The sequence below is a fragment of the Mixophyes fleayi genome, chromosome 8, assembly GCF_038048845.1.
Source record: "Mixophyes fleayi isolate aMixFle1 chromosome 8, aMixFle1.hap1, whole genome shotgun sequence".
Taxonomy (NCBI): domain Eukaryota; kingdom Metazoa; phylum Chordata; class Amphibia; order Anura; family Limnodynastidae; genus Mixophyes; species Mixophyes fleayi.
In genome coordinates, this window is record NC_134409.1 from 35,723,416 (window position 1) to 35,738,453 (window position 15,038).

Genomic DNA, 15,038 nt, shown 5'->3' on the forward strand with positions numbered 1-15,038 from the left:
AAATGTTTAAGTTTGCCATCATGTGCGTTGTCATCTGAGTCCATAGTCAAGCAAATGGCTGCATCAAGCATGTGTATGGAGGCATTGAATGCATTTTGCATCTATATATTTTGCAGTTAGTAAATGGCTTGTAAAGACCATTTAATAACCACTGAATATGTGAACTCACTTATCCATCTCACACTTCAAACCTTGTGTGGAGCAGGGGCGGAGTTTTCTACTCCTCATGGGCGGAGCGCATCTAGATCCATATTCAACAAGAGACATTTCTTCAGACCCGCTCCTTGTTCAATACGGATGTGTGAAAGCCCAAATTACGTGTGTTTAATAAAAACAAAACAATTTATGTTCATTTTGCATGCCTTAACGAATGATTGAGGGACATTATGTCTCTCATTCAATGTTTTAGGCACCACCTAAATCCTGTTGCACTAGGCGACCATCAGGGTACAACGAGTGGTAGCCTTGCTTTTGTGCCTATGAATAATTTACATTATATAAGACAAATATCATCACTTTAATAATTACATTACATCAGTAAAAGTAGAAACCAATTATTTAAAAGTGTATGGCACAATAATTTGCAGTTTAGTTGACTACATTTTTCTGCTCCCAAAAAATATCAATAGGTAGCCTCTACCCCAAAATTGAGGTGCATTAGTGTATTCAGCCCACATGTAGAAATGATCACATATCCAAATTCCTCCCTTCAGAACAAACAACTTTTGCAGCTCCGCAGACGCAGTATTAATTCATAAAAACAAGAACAGGTCAATGACACAACAAAATAGCATTGGTGCTGTGACCCAGCAGTTTCTGAAATGTTATCTGATATAAAAATGTATTTTAACGTTTTATGCATTGTTTTCTTTTTTAGATAATGGTGGGTGAAGGTGTCCTGTATTGTTGTCTGTCTAAGAGGAGAAATGGGATCGGAGCAGAAGCGAATATCAATGCTGGAGGATGCAACTTTAATTCCTTTCTAAGAAGAGCTGTTAGGTTTATAGGTAGGATGCACTGCAACAAATTATCATTGAAACAATAGGACTGATCAGAGTAGCGTGATGTAATTAAAGAAAGACTGGGCTATCCAAGCTATTTTAAGGGGGTCATTTAAAATCTATGTATGTAATTACTTCATAACTGGCTACTCCCCAGGAATATCTGGGAGACTCCCGAATTTGTAGGTGCTTTCCCAGACTCCCGTGAGAGCAGTATTACCTCTCGCATGTGCTCACTTCTCTTGTGAAGTGGGAAGGGAAGGGGCTAATGACACAATTCTTAATAAATCACGTCATCTTTGCCCTGCTCTCAATTGTATACTCCCACGAAATGCAGCATTTGAGCAGCAGGATGTGTGGCCTAATGACACAAACTGCTTGGTCACACCCCTCACACTCGGCAACAGGATCTCCCCTCTGAGATCCTAAAGGTTGCAAACTATGAATTACTTATGTGCATGCCTACAAATATGCCTACATACATTTGCCAACAATAGTGATTTCTTTGTGATGAGAGCTGCTCTTTGCAAGGACTGGTCTTCAAATACAGTGTAGGTGACAAACAAGTTAAATCAAGTTTGGGTCTCAATGTTACAGGTTGAGCAGACTTCAGAGCATGTTCTGTGTCGCACATAATATCCCAGTATGTCACAGCTTACATTATTAATTTCAATCGAAAAGGTTTGATATTGAGTAAATTGATTAGTTAAGTTGAGCAAAGTAAGCCACTATGCTGCAATTTACCTGCTCTATATGTTCACACAGTCTACAAGGAGCCACAGATGAACAGACACTGAGATCTGCAATCATCTGGCAAGTTAGAAGTGGCAGCGAGCAGTTGTTCAGATATAAAGAATATGAACAGACAGTGAGACTTAATTCCAACATACATAACAAGAGATGTGATACTTTGCAGTTGCTCATGGATACAGGGTAAAACCAGAAACACACTAAATAAATGCATTAGATATAAAAGTAAAATAAGTAATACATTGCTGTTTTCCATATTATGTGTGTGTATATATATCCATAGGCAAACCGAGGAGGAGGGGGGGGGTTCCTAGTGCCTGTAAACCCCCCTCCAAGCCTGGGGCACTGTATAATTGAGGTGGCTGGACCCTGTCCCGCTTCACACAGCTCTGCTTAAAAAGGGAGAGTTGCGTGCACCTAACGCTAGCGCACTCAGCATTGCCCATGTATATTATGGAGATAGGAAGAGTTGGAGAGCAGCCAAGCACTGTCTAAAATTATAGCCACGCCCCCATGCACACTGGTCATGCCCCACTGGCGGCGTGGTATGGAAACTCCCCTCTACAAATCCTGCGTTTGCCCCTGATATTTATTAGGAATTCAGAGTTACAAAAAGAAATACAGAAGCTGCACTGTGCATTTGGACAGCATTGTAAAAATCAAAAAAGTCTGGCATAAAATAAAATGCTTACGGTTGATAACATAACCAATAGACCTTAGTCCTAACCTTATCTCCTAAGTAATGTAATAAAAGACACAACACCAACTTGTTGACAAATAAACTCTTTTTTATTTAAATTAAACCTAAACTGCTATGGTGAAGGGAGAACACTATACTCAACCTTGCCCATCGATAAGTGCACACTGTTTCTTAAACTTAATGGGACAACAGTCCCCAGGCATCCCGGAACCCGCACCCCTCTGGGCTAAACATAATGCACCGCCAGTCAGCCCAGATGAGCTGTACTTGCACTGAACCTAAGCCGACTCTTTGAAGTGCATGGGTTCCAAACGCCTGACTACCAAGAATGTGTGTTTTAGCTAAAAGAGAATGCTAAATGCTGAATAAGGCGAAACTTGGGGAAATCACCATGTTTTTCAACGGGGGCTCTGGAAAGGGTCAACACATAAGCCCCAAAGCCACCTCATTTCCCACCTTTCCGGCTAAGATCTCTGGAAACATAAATGCAAACTTTAAATCACAAACCCTTCAATTGGCAAACGGAACCACCAGACAAAAACTGGAACTTAGAAATTATGCATCTGCCCATCGCGGAAATCTGCCCAGCCAAAAGTAGGGCTCAAAAAACTATTGGGGAAAGCTGCCTTAAGAAGCTCCAGTGGGTGTGGAGACTCCTGCCCTACCCTCTCTCTCACTGGTTTGTCACAATCCCTGGCCACAAGGGACCCACTACAGAGCGAGCAGGTATGTGCAAACCTGTGTGCGGCACCCCGCTCACAATGGCCCCTATTAAAGGCATAACCTTGCCTTTTTCGATGAACAGGCGTGCCAGGCCTCCCTTGCCATGGGGGAAGCCTTCTGACCGCAGGGAAGCGGCCAACCCGCCTTTCCTCCGTAACATTGAGCCAGACCACAACGTCCTTGAACCCGAATAAAAGATCCGGTTGCCCATCGTATTCTGACCTGAATTCCTCCTCATATGCCAGCCCGATAACCCGGGCGAGATGAAACATACATTCCGTGTATCCTTTGAAGGTACTTCAGCACTTCCATGCACTCCCCGTGGCGAGACTCCAGGTAACAGGCCATAAACAAATATGACCCGCTCAACCAATTTCCGCACGTTTAAAACTAGTCTCGCCGCCACCGCTCTACGCCAAAGCCTTAGCCGTAACTTTATAGACCTTCCCAGTACATAGGCATTATGTACCGCTCCTATGAGAATCCTATCCCTCACTGAAGCACGGACCCTGTCCGTATACCCACCGCGCAGCGTCTCAGATCCTGTGAGCCAGCTAGCCCTACTAGGCACACGGAGCGAACCTTACCTATACGCACCTTACTGTGGACAAAATATTTGTGCAGCATCTCCACTAACTTGAGAGGGCAGGCGCCAGAACTATCAGAATCCTAACTAGCAAAATAACATTCAGACCAGACTGCAAATCATCCACAACATTGTCAATAATACACTCACCCAGTTCCCGAGATCCATCCGAGGAACCTGATGGTGACGACGGGCCCTCCTGAGACAACTTGAACCGGTAACCGCTATTGTGAGAATAACACCGATCAGCACCCATGGCATATTCAACCGGGTAACCTGCTGGGAAAGAAAGAATAGCATCATACTCATTAAATAAAAACAGCAACCTCTGACAATCCTCTACAGATGCAGCGCAAGAGTAGCCACTAGCGTCCTGTAAGGAGAGTGAACTGGATGCTCTACTGCCCAAAAATTCTCCTTAACTCAGCCTCGCACGCCCCCGCTGCTGCTCCCAACACCACAGCAGCGCTGTGGGGCCTAGGCTACTGGGTGCGCTACAGCCCTGGTTGCAGAGGCTGCAGGTACCTCATTTTTGCAGTCCACTGCACCCGCCATTGCCCCCTTCAGAACAGGACCATCGGGGAAGCATGCCCTCTCTTCTCAACGCTTGTGTTTGCTGGCGCCTAGCATCCTTGCCAGGCTCACTTGCCGCATAGTGGTGGGCAAAATACCCATGGAGCATAGTGCTCCCTAACATCTCCTTATTCCTGTGGGGTCTAGCACCCCTACTATCATGCTGTGTATCGCAGGTACACCGGGGAGAGTATGCGTCCTCCCCATCCCTGTTATGCCTATGCCTTATGGGCACATCTAATTCATTGGCAGCAGTGGAAAGCTGAGGGGGGAGGCATGCTTACCAGCCCCACTGCACCCCTTACTCCCACAGATCATATTACCTCCATTGGTAGCAGCGGGACACTAGGGGGAAAGAAGGCAACCCCCCCAGCCAAATAACATGTTGACCCTTATGCCGTTTTTTCTCATGGGGCTTACTATAATCATTGTTTTCAGCAGGGAGCTTGAGGGGGAGGGAACCCCCCTCATATTTCGTTGCTCCCTTTTGCCCCTTATTTCTGGTGCGATGCGGCATAGACACTCGAGAGCAGTGACCAGGAGGGGACACCACATTGGCCTCAGCCACGGCGCAACCGCAATGTTACACTGATGGGGCACAGAAGCATTGGATGCAATAGAGCGCTGGTCAGAAAACATGTGGGGAAAGAAAACAGGGGACAAAAGCCGACAGGGGGAGAAAATTAAAGGCAAAGAGGGATGGAAAAAAGGGGGGGATGGAGGGGGAAAAGGGGAAAAGGGAAATAAGACTAAGGATAAGCAAGTGAAAGGCTAAAAGGACACATGGAGCAAAGATAAAGGAATAAAGACAAAGGGTATATGACAACAAGATCAGAAAAGGCAAACAAGACAGGGAGCAGACAATTGCTGTGATACTTATCAACTTCCTTTCCTGGGCCAAGCAAGTGAGCTAACTCCACCCACTCTTTATATTGATCCCTTGTCCTTGCCCCTTCATGACAATTGTTTGCACATTACCATATCTACTCACTTTGTTAACCCTTAGTAATCCAAAATGGTTATTAATTTCCTTAATAATAACACAAACACTCATCAATTAAAGAAGTTGGTACCTTTGGGCAACACATGTTATTTATTTTAATGTATGTTTGTGGTCATGCAAATTACCATCGCTGAAAACAGGGAGAGTAAATTGCAGTCAGTACTGGCAACGAAAACTGGATGGGAGATTCAAATTAATGCTCAGCATGTACAGAACTTAGTAAATTTGGCAACTGATTAAACAAAACATTCCAATTCAATCAGCAGACAACACACCCTCATCCTAACTTGATATGTTAGGCCCACCAGTGTTGACAGTTATCTCCTCTCTCCTCTACGTCTGTCAACCATGCTGGATCTCAGCTGCATTCTGGCAAAGATAGTCAATGTACCACGAAAGGATATATGTTGGGAGTGACCCTACATAGTAAGATTTATGTGAAGGTGAACAACCTCATTAAATAGACAGGCAAGATGATCAGCTCTGCTTATATTTCACTGACGTTTGCAGAGCTTTTGAAGAAAGAGTGATATAGACAGAAATAAACCATCAATTCAACCTATGCTGCTAAAGCAGTGCCTACAGTAACACAGCAGTTTCTCAATTATAGTGTTCCCATGTGGTGTGCGATTGTACACTATATAGGGCATGCCATGAGTAGATTTTCTCTTACATATAATATGACTAAAAGTTTTTTCAATGCTAAAAATGAGCTTAAGCAAAAAGACCATAAATGCTGCTGGTTTAAAGTGGATCTATTATCAACAAATATATGAAAATACAGCATATAAATAATTAGTTTGCTAGGTGTCAACATACAAAAGCAATTCCCATGGGTTCTTTCCTGCTTGCAGGGATAATCTAAATATCACATATAATGTAGGTAATGCAGGTAACATGAACAATATACTGTACAAGTCCATAGAAGACAATTAAAAACATCAGTTAAAAGCAGCAAATTAGTACAGACTTTAGTGCCCCGAACGGTATTGTAAATTGTACCTGGTTTTGTTTCTTGCTGGATGTATACTGGAATCTGACAATTGGTACTCTATAGTTGGCTTCATATGTAGTCCACAATGCAGCATCGAATAGTGCTCCTTAGAGCCTATTCGCCATGTGCATAAACATGTATTTTTTAAATCTATGCATTGTAAATGATGCATAATAGTTTTAATGGATAAACATTCCTACATTATGAATATTGCACATCGGACAATGCAATGAAATGTAAAATATGGCTTTTGGACTCGTGTAAGAATTCAGTATTTACTATGCCAAATGTTTGATGAATGTGTGAAAGGGCTCTAAATGTTTGCGCTATAATTTCATAAGAAACATCATTATATAGGAAAAGAGAGTGATACTGTAGATATAAAGTATTATTATTTGAATTTCACAAAAGGATATTTTACAATCCTTAACAGAATCTTTGCACCATCTAACTGTGCTTCTACATATGTATTGTATATTTTTGTTCTTAGTTTTTAAATGAGCCAAATTTGTGCTCACTGGCTTTAGACACGAGTGTTCATCAAAGCTGATAATGTTTCTTATAGCAGCTCAGTTCCCCATTCACATGAAGGATACATAAGTTTGTTGAAGCCAAGAATGTTTCATTGAAGCCAATGGCTATATTCATCTTTTCAATGTATGCCTGGTACATAGTAATTCTCACTAACTGCTGTTATTGGTTTTCATCCAAGGTGTCCATGTGTTTGGGCTTTGCTCTACCGCTCTCATTACTGACATTATCCAACTTTCAACTGGCTACCAGACCCCATATTTTCTGACAGTCTGCAAACCCAACTATACGTCTTTAAATGTATCCTGCAAAGAAAATCCATATGTGCTGGAAGACATTTGCTCTGGACAAGATCTTGCTATCATAAATGCTGGCAGGTAAAGTATAAAACTAAAAGTATTACTTTACATTTGCTTTACATTTACATCTGCCTCTTTGCATGAACCTAATCAACCTGCACCGAGCAGGTTGCATATACAAAGTACATATTGTGTTTTATATTTATTCTCTATGCTCTGAGGGAGAGTGTTATTAGTAGCACTGAGTATACTATATGTGGTATATTCTCTACACATAAAAGGCAATCATTTTGCCTATCTACTTGGAAAGCTTCCAACAGGCACCAATATTCACAATTACAAATACAGTCGGAATGTAAAACAGCGTTTTCCTCCAAAACAGTTAATACTCCTTTTTGAGAAATTGCAGCCTGTATTATATGGTTTGGAGCAAATTCTGTCCATGTACTTTGGCTTTTATGAATACCTCAATTATATTTAATGTGCCAATTTTAGCAGTTATTGTGTGGTTGCAGAGAACATTATGTTGTCAGAAAGACTATTGACTATTTAGCAAATTAAAATAAACAGTGTCATATAAAATATTATTTTCTTTTATTTATACAGTACCATTATATACATCATTGTACATCAGACAACTTTAATCAGGAACATTTATCATTCCTGCCTCAGTGGAACTGACAATCTATTTTTCCTGAAACAGACACCAGGGACAATTTAGGCAGGAGCCAATTAACTAACCTTGAACTGTGGTATGGAAGCCATGCAAACACAAGGAGAGCATACAAACTGCACATATACAGTACTGTGCAAAGGTTTTAGGCAGGTGTGAAAAAAAATGCTACAAAGTAAGAATACTTTCAAAAATAGAAGTGTTAATAGTTTATTTTTATCAATTAACAAAATGCAATGGGAATGAACAGAAATTAAATCTAAATCAAATCAATATTTGGAGTGAGTACCCTTTGCCTTCAATCCAGCATCAATTCTTCTAGGTACACTTGCACACAATATTTGAAGGAACTGGGCAGGGAGGTTGTACCAAACATCTTGGAGAACTTACCACAGATCTTCTGTGGATGTAGGCTTGCTCAAATCCTTCTGTCTCCTCATGTAATCCCAGGCAGACTCAATGATGATGATGAGATCAGGGCTCTGTGGGGGTCATATTATCATTTCCAGGACTCCTTGTATTTCTTTATGCTGAAGATAGTTATTAATGACATTGGTTGTATGTTTGGAGTCCTTGCCGTGCTGCAGAATAAATTTGGAGCCAATCAGATGCCTCCCTGATGGTATTGCATGATGGAGAAGTACCTGCCTGTATTTCTCAGCATTGAGGACACCATTAATACTGACCAAATCCCTAATTCTATTTGCTGCAATGCAGCCCCAAAATTGCAAGGAACCTTCACCATGCTTCACTGTTGCCTGCAGACACTCATTATTGTACTGCTCTCCAGCCCTTCGGGTCAGAACTGAAAAAAAAACCCAGTGGGACCCAGGTACACCCATCTATTGCTAGGAGAAGTCTGGCCAGAAGTGGTCTTCATGGAAGAATTTCGGCCAAAAAGCCAACCTTCGATGTGGAAACAAGGCCAAGCGACTCAACTATGCACATTAACATAGGAACTGGGGTGCAAAAAAATGGCAGCAGTTACTCTGGACTGATGAGTCAAAATTTTAAATATTTGGCTGTAACAGAAGGCAGTTTGTTCACCAAAGGGCTGGAAAGCGGAACATTATTACTCAACTGTTCACAGTTAGGTAATCCAGGATGTTGAGGGTCAATGCATTATAAAGAGATCATGTAAAAATTAAAACCTTGTCAGAAGAATGGTTTCCATGCAGGCAATACCAGATCCGACAGGTGCCTTGGTTACCAAACCAAATGTGTTCCATAGTTAAATCACTCCTCTGATAATGTTTGAATCTGTCTGTGCTCTGTCTCTAATGTACTGGTTCTCCCATTTTATGCGTTACATAACATATTATATAATACTTTTAGAACAAATATACTGTAAGCAGTGTCTGCAGCTTTGCTATTTTTGCTAATATATTTTATACAGGAAGTTTTATTGATGATACAATTTCTACCATAAATGAAGCACTAATGCATGCAGCGCTCCAAAACCCCTATGGTATTTAAAGAAGAGCTGCAATGTTGATAAGCATTATATACTTTTGCAGTCACTAATATAGCTTAATGTGATATTTAATATAGGATACAAAAAACAATACAATAAAATATAGTATGGCTAAAAACCAATGCATATGCATGAAACTCCTGTTTTGCAATATAAATGCAATAATGATGCTAATAGGAGCAATGAACCATGTATACCTAATTCAATTGTGAAAAACTGATTAAATGTTAGCACAAAAGTCAGCTATCCAAATAGACAAAGTGAAAGTCTCTTGATGGGAATCAGATCCGATTAAATAAAGAAATAATGGTTTAATAGTTGTAATTATGCTGTCCATATATTTATTTTATGGGCCCACAATTGTATGATGTTTTATACGGAAATTATAATTCTGACCCCAAAACTTTTAAAATGAATAAATTACAAATTACTTTGTATTCTTTTAGAATGTTTCACCAGTAGCTAATATTAGATGAATTTATGTTCTGATTTGTATATAAATGCCAATCTTCCTTGCATCAAGTATCAGAGACCTCCTTTAAATAATGAAAGGAGTTTTGTTTGTAAGTAAAAAGTATATACAATATACAATGTCCCAAAAATATGGCTGCTCATCCAAATAGAGAGGGTTCTTTCTGAAAACTCATCTGTGGGGCTCAAACAGCAATCAGAATTATTCTCATATGGGCGCCTAATTGCAGAAAAATCACATATCTGAGAGGTGAACCGATTAGACCTCTCAGATTTGCTTGCTGGCAGCTCTCACCTCTCAGGCTGGCAGATCTATCTGTAGTTTTTCGTGTCTGTGGATATTTGCTATGTCCGGTGACAAGCCCAGCATCCACTCCCAGTCTACCACTTGTAAGATGAATGTCTGGAGTCCTTGTGGTATCAAATATATGTCGATGGAATAAAAGTATCCAATTGCAGTTTGTGGCTATAAGCAAATGAGCCACTCAGCCGGGTAAAAAATTTATATAACTCACACGGAAACAGTTTCCATATAATAGAGAAAAATGCTGAAAGTCCTCAGGAAATAGGATTGCCAACTGTCCGATGTGAACCATTAATGGGCAGACAAAGGGATAAAATTAAACAGTTGATAATGTGAAACAATAAAATAAACTGACGCGTTTCATTACACAAAGTAATTTCATCATCGGGAAGTATGAAAAATTACAGATAGAACCAAGTAGATCCACCAGCCAACACTTTATACTTACAAACAAAACTTCTTTTATTATTTAATGGAGGTCTCTGATACTTGATGCAAGGAAAATTGGCATCTATATACTAATCAGAACATCATTTCATCTATTATTAGCTACCGGTGGAACATTCTAAAAGAATATTAATTAATTTGTAGTGTTTCATTGTCAAAGTTTTGGGGGTCAGAATCATCATTTCTGTATGAAACATCATACAATTTTGGTCCTGCAAAATAAAAATACGAACAACATAAATACAATCTGCTTTTAAACCATTTCTTCTTCATTTAATCGGATCTGACTCCCTTGAAGACACTTTCACTTTGTCTATTCGGATAGCTGATTTTTGTGCTAACAATCATTCAGTTTTTTACAATTGAATTAGGTGTACATGGTTCATTGTTCCTATTAGCATCATTATTGAATTTTTATTACAAAACAGCATTTTTATGTTTATGCATTGGTGTTTTTAGCCATATTATCTTTTATTGTATTGTTTATCAACATTGTGTTTCTTCTTTAAGTACCGGTGTGGTTTTGTAGAGCTGCGTGTATTAGTGCTTCTTTTTCTATGAATTTAGTGGAGGAGGGTTGTAACCTCCTTTCTGCAGCTGATTTACCAAGGTATTTGATTTGAATTTTGTTTCTAGCACTTTTGGTTAACTGTTTGTGTGCCACTATCGAAGGTTTTTCTTTCTTTTCTCTGTTAATTGAACCATAAATGGCCTCAACACAAAGTGCTAATATTGTCGTACTTGGCATGATCCCACAATAATCATTCTGAAGACACAGGCTATGTAATTTTCCCTGAATCTATGGTCATTGGTTGTCTTGCATGCTAATAATCCATATTCTATAAGGAGCCTCTTCCAATCATAATAATCACTTTCAATAGTGGGGCAAATGTGAAGCTATAGATCAGTGCACTTAGTAAATGCTACAGAGAAAGAGATCCTTTAAGGTTGAACCATATTAGTTTCAGAATATAAGTCTGTAGCAAAATTCAGATAGGAATGTTAACTAATTAAGGCTTTCTGTTTGAAGTGTAATTGGTTATGTCTCTAAAGGAACTTATATAGAAACACTATAATTTTGCTTGTCTTTTGTTGGCAGAAAATCATTCCCCTCTCAGCATGCCACGTTGGCAGCTTTCGCAGCTGTTTACATTTCTGTAAGTAAATGTATTTCATTTGCATAAAATACACAAATTTTACAGCATGGTATTAAAGTGATATTACCTTGTTTATTAGACTTTGGAAAGTGATATTGTATAGCTTAGTGAACTTACTTCTTATGGTTGTCAGCCACAAATTCAGAAGGGATATGCAGGACTCCAATTTGTATGCCAAATTAAAAAGTGTAGTAAATTCATAGACAGACATAGGCGCAAATGTTCCATAACCTATAGCAGCCAATTATATATTTACTTTCATTCATATAACTTAACTAACACTGGGTTTAGAAAGTGAAATCCTCACGTACCACCAACAAGCAATGTTTTGTGTATTTCACAGTTGAGATAATTAGTGTCCCAATCAAGGAGATTTGTGCTTCTGTGTATAATTAACAACATCCTCTATATAAGGACATCATCTTTTAGGGGTATTTGTGGCTCAAGTCTAAGAAATCCTAAGCCATCCTATTGGTTGATATGTTACTGTGCATTTGCAGTTTTTCTAAAATGCAAAATATATATCATAAATTCTGGGAATTTTTACAATGTTTTATATTGACCCCATGATTCCAGAATATTATCACAATTCTATTCAACAATTCTGCGCCTAGCCAACATTCTAAGGAATATTAAGCACAGCGGACCTTCTGTTCTGTAGCTCAGAGATTTTAAGTGTGTGGTGAGCTCAAAGAACATGAGAACATTGCTGTATAATATTTTACTTGAATTCAATGTAAGGTCCACATTTTGATCAGGCAGTGGGAGTTCAACCATGAAGCTGTTAATTCAATTGCTATAGGATAACAGATGAATAAATTGGTGTTTCTATTCCTCTACTGTGAGACAATAATCTGGTTCAGAAACTGGAAAACATGCTAGGTTAAGAACTTGCAGTGAACTTGTTGGCATCTGCAACACTGCACCCCTTATCAAAGTTTGGCCATGGCTTGTCCATCCATCTGCATTGACAGTCTTCCACTGAGCAGCCTTTACGTTCAACCTGTCTTGCCTGTCATGCTTGTAGAAGGGCAGGAGCTAAAGATATGAAGTTTATCCAAGCATTAGTTCTATGCAGTTCAGCTAGTTGAAGACAGGCCATTTTAGATTTTGGTGGTTTTTTTTCTTTAATCCCAATGACAATTATTACTACATATAAATGTATTAATGATAGTGTTTGGTGCTAATGAAATGCTCACACTTACCAGCTGTATGCACACATGTGCAGGTCCAGATTTTGCATACAGTACCAAGCAGGGCCGCCTTCAGAAATTATGGGGCCCAGTACGGGCCCCCCGTGTCCCCCCCCCATGAGCAACAGCAACACATACTTACCTGGGGGCCCGCTGTCTTGCAGTCCGCTGGTCTCCGCTACTCTGTCTTCAGCCTGGCTGTCACGGTGACAGCCAGGCTGAAGACAGAGTAGCGGAGACCAGCGGACTGCAAGACAGCGGGCCCCCAGGTAAGTATGTGTTGCGCTGTTGTACCGGGCTCCCTGGTGAGCCCGGGCCCGGTACAACAGTACCCCCATACCCCCTTGATGGCGGCCCTGAGTACATGTCATCATGTTGTGAATGTAATACAAATATATCCAGTCATTATTTGCAGGGTCTGAAAAAGAGAACATTTTTCATATGAAATCTTCACTTTAGAAGTAATCCAAAAGCAGACATTGATTGACATGATGACAAGCTTTTAACTGTGCTGAAATACTTTGCTTTCCCTCCTACTGATAGAACAGCTCAAACAGGAGAGGCAAGCAGCCAAACCTGCTAACTATCAATTAATTCTTCAGGAAAGGCAGTCATTCATATTCTACCCACTCCCACACATTAACTCAGTGCATGTCCAAGAGGAAGCATTATCTTTAATTGCTTTATAGCAGTATTGTGTCCTAATATCTATAACAAGCTCAGATTTTCATCACAAAATAAAGATCTTAATGTGATTTTAAAACACAATTAGAGCTCTTTACAAAGGGCAGTACTTGGCACAATCTAAACCTATATTAGTACATTTATTACCCTGATGGAAGCTGCTAATCCTCAATGATTTTTTTCTGACCTCTGCTCTTTGATGTAAGTACATTGCCTACTTATGTATGCTCCACCACTACCACCATTAAATGACCTTGACATTAACATTTAAGTTTAAAAGCTTGTTTAATAACAACTGATGGAGAAAGTTTTTGTACTTCCCATGCAGCCCCCCTTCACTGGAATGACCTCCCACGCTCCATCCGCCTCTCTCCCACTCTGTGCTCCTTCAAACGTGCACTCAAAACTCACCTCTTTCTCAAAGCCTACCACCCATCCACTTAACCCCTATCTCTTCCGCTCATTCTCCCCTCTCTGCCATTGCCTCAACCGGCTCCTCTTGTGCCTGGTCTGTCAACCCTCCCTTAAGATGTAAGCTCGAATGAGCAGGGCCCTCTTCCCTCCTGTCTCCTTACCCGTTCTTCTGCTCCCTGTCTATTGCATCTGCCTGCCTGGAGTTTCTGAAGTATTGGTACTTTTTGTTTATTGTTCTGTACTGTTATACCCTGTATAGTCTACTGTTTGTACTATGTGTGGCGCTGCGGAAACCTTGTGGCGCCTAACAAATAAATGATAATAATAATAATAATACTCATTTCCGTTGTTAGATATGTGTGTATTTAGCTATTCATGTACAGGTCACTAAGCGTAGCTTTATTATATATTTTACCAACCCCCTATTCTAAAGTACTTAGATTTACACTTATTGGGCCTGATTCATTAAGGATCTTAAATGAAGAGGTATCTTATTTCAGTCTCTTGGACAAAACCATGTTACAATACAAGGGGTGCAAACTAGTTTTCTGTTTTGCACATAAGTTAAATACTGACTGTTTTTTCATGTAGCACACAAATATCACCTAAATTTCAGTGTACAAATAAGCTATCAAGTATTTGTGTGCTACATGAAAAAACTGTCAGTATTTAACTTATGTGCAAAACAGAAAACTAGTTTGCACCCCTTGCATTGTAACATGGTTTTGTCCAGGAGACTGAAATAAGATACCTCTTAATTTAAGATCCTTAATGAATCAGGCCCATTATTTTCACCCTTTATTTGTGCAGCACTGTACATTGAGGGGATCATGATGCAAACAGACAGCATACTGGTGATAGAGATGACTCTGCCTTAATGAGATTACAATATAAGAGGTGTGGAACAACTGATACGTAAGGTAGTGGATTAACAATTGTAGCTGGTGATGGGGAACGTGTGTTTGGCTATTGTCAGTACCAATACCAGACACCAATATTAAAGCTACTATTGGCGACTGGCATTTCTGTGCAGCTACTGGTGATATGGTACCGGTGGTATG

The 15,038-nt window shown here is 40.0% G+C and overlaps 1 protein-coding gene across 1 annotated transcript in view; it reads left to right on the forward strand.

Moving 5' to 3' along the window:
- The window catches only part of PLPPR4 (phospholipid phosphatase related 4), a 105,761-nt gene that overhangs the window by 78,248 nt on the left and 12,475 nt on the right, over positions 1–15,038 (forward strand). The window contains exons 3-5 of the mRNA XM_075182336.1: positions 878–1,007; positions 7,043–7,238; positions 11,629–11,686. Of these exons, the coding sequence (XP_075038437.1) occupies positions 878–1,007; positions 7,043–7,238; positions 11,629–11,686 (384 nt within the window). The remainder of the gene's footprint in view (positions 1–877; positions 1,008–7,042; positions 7,239–11,628; positions 11,687–15,038) is intronic.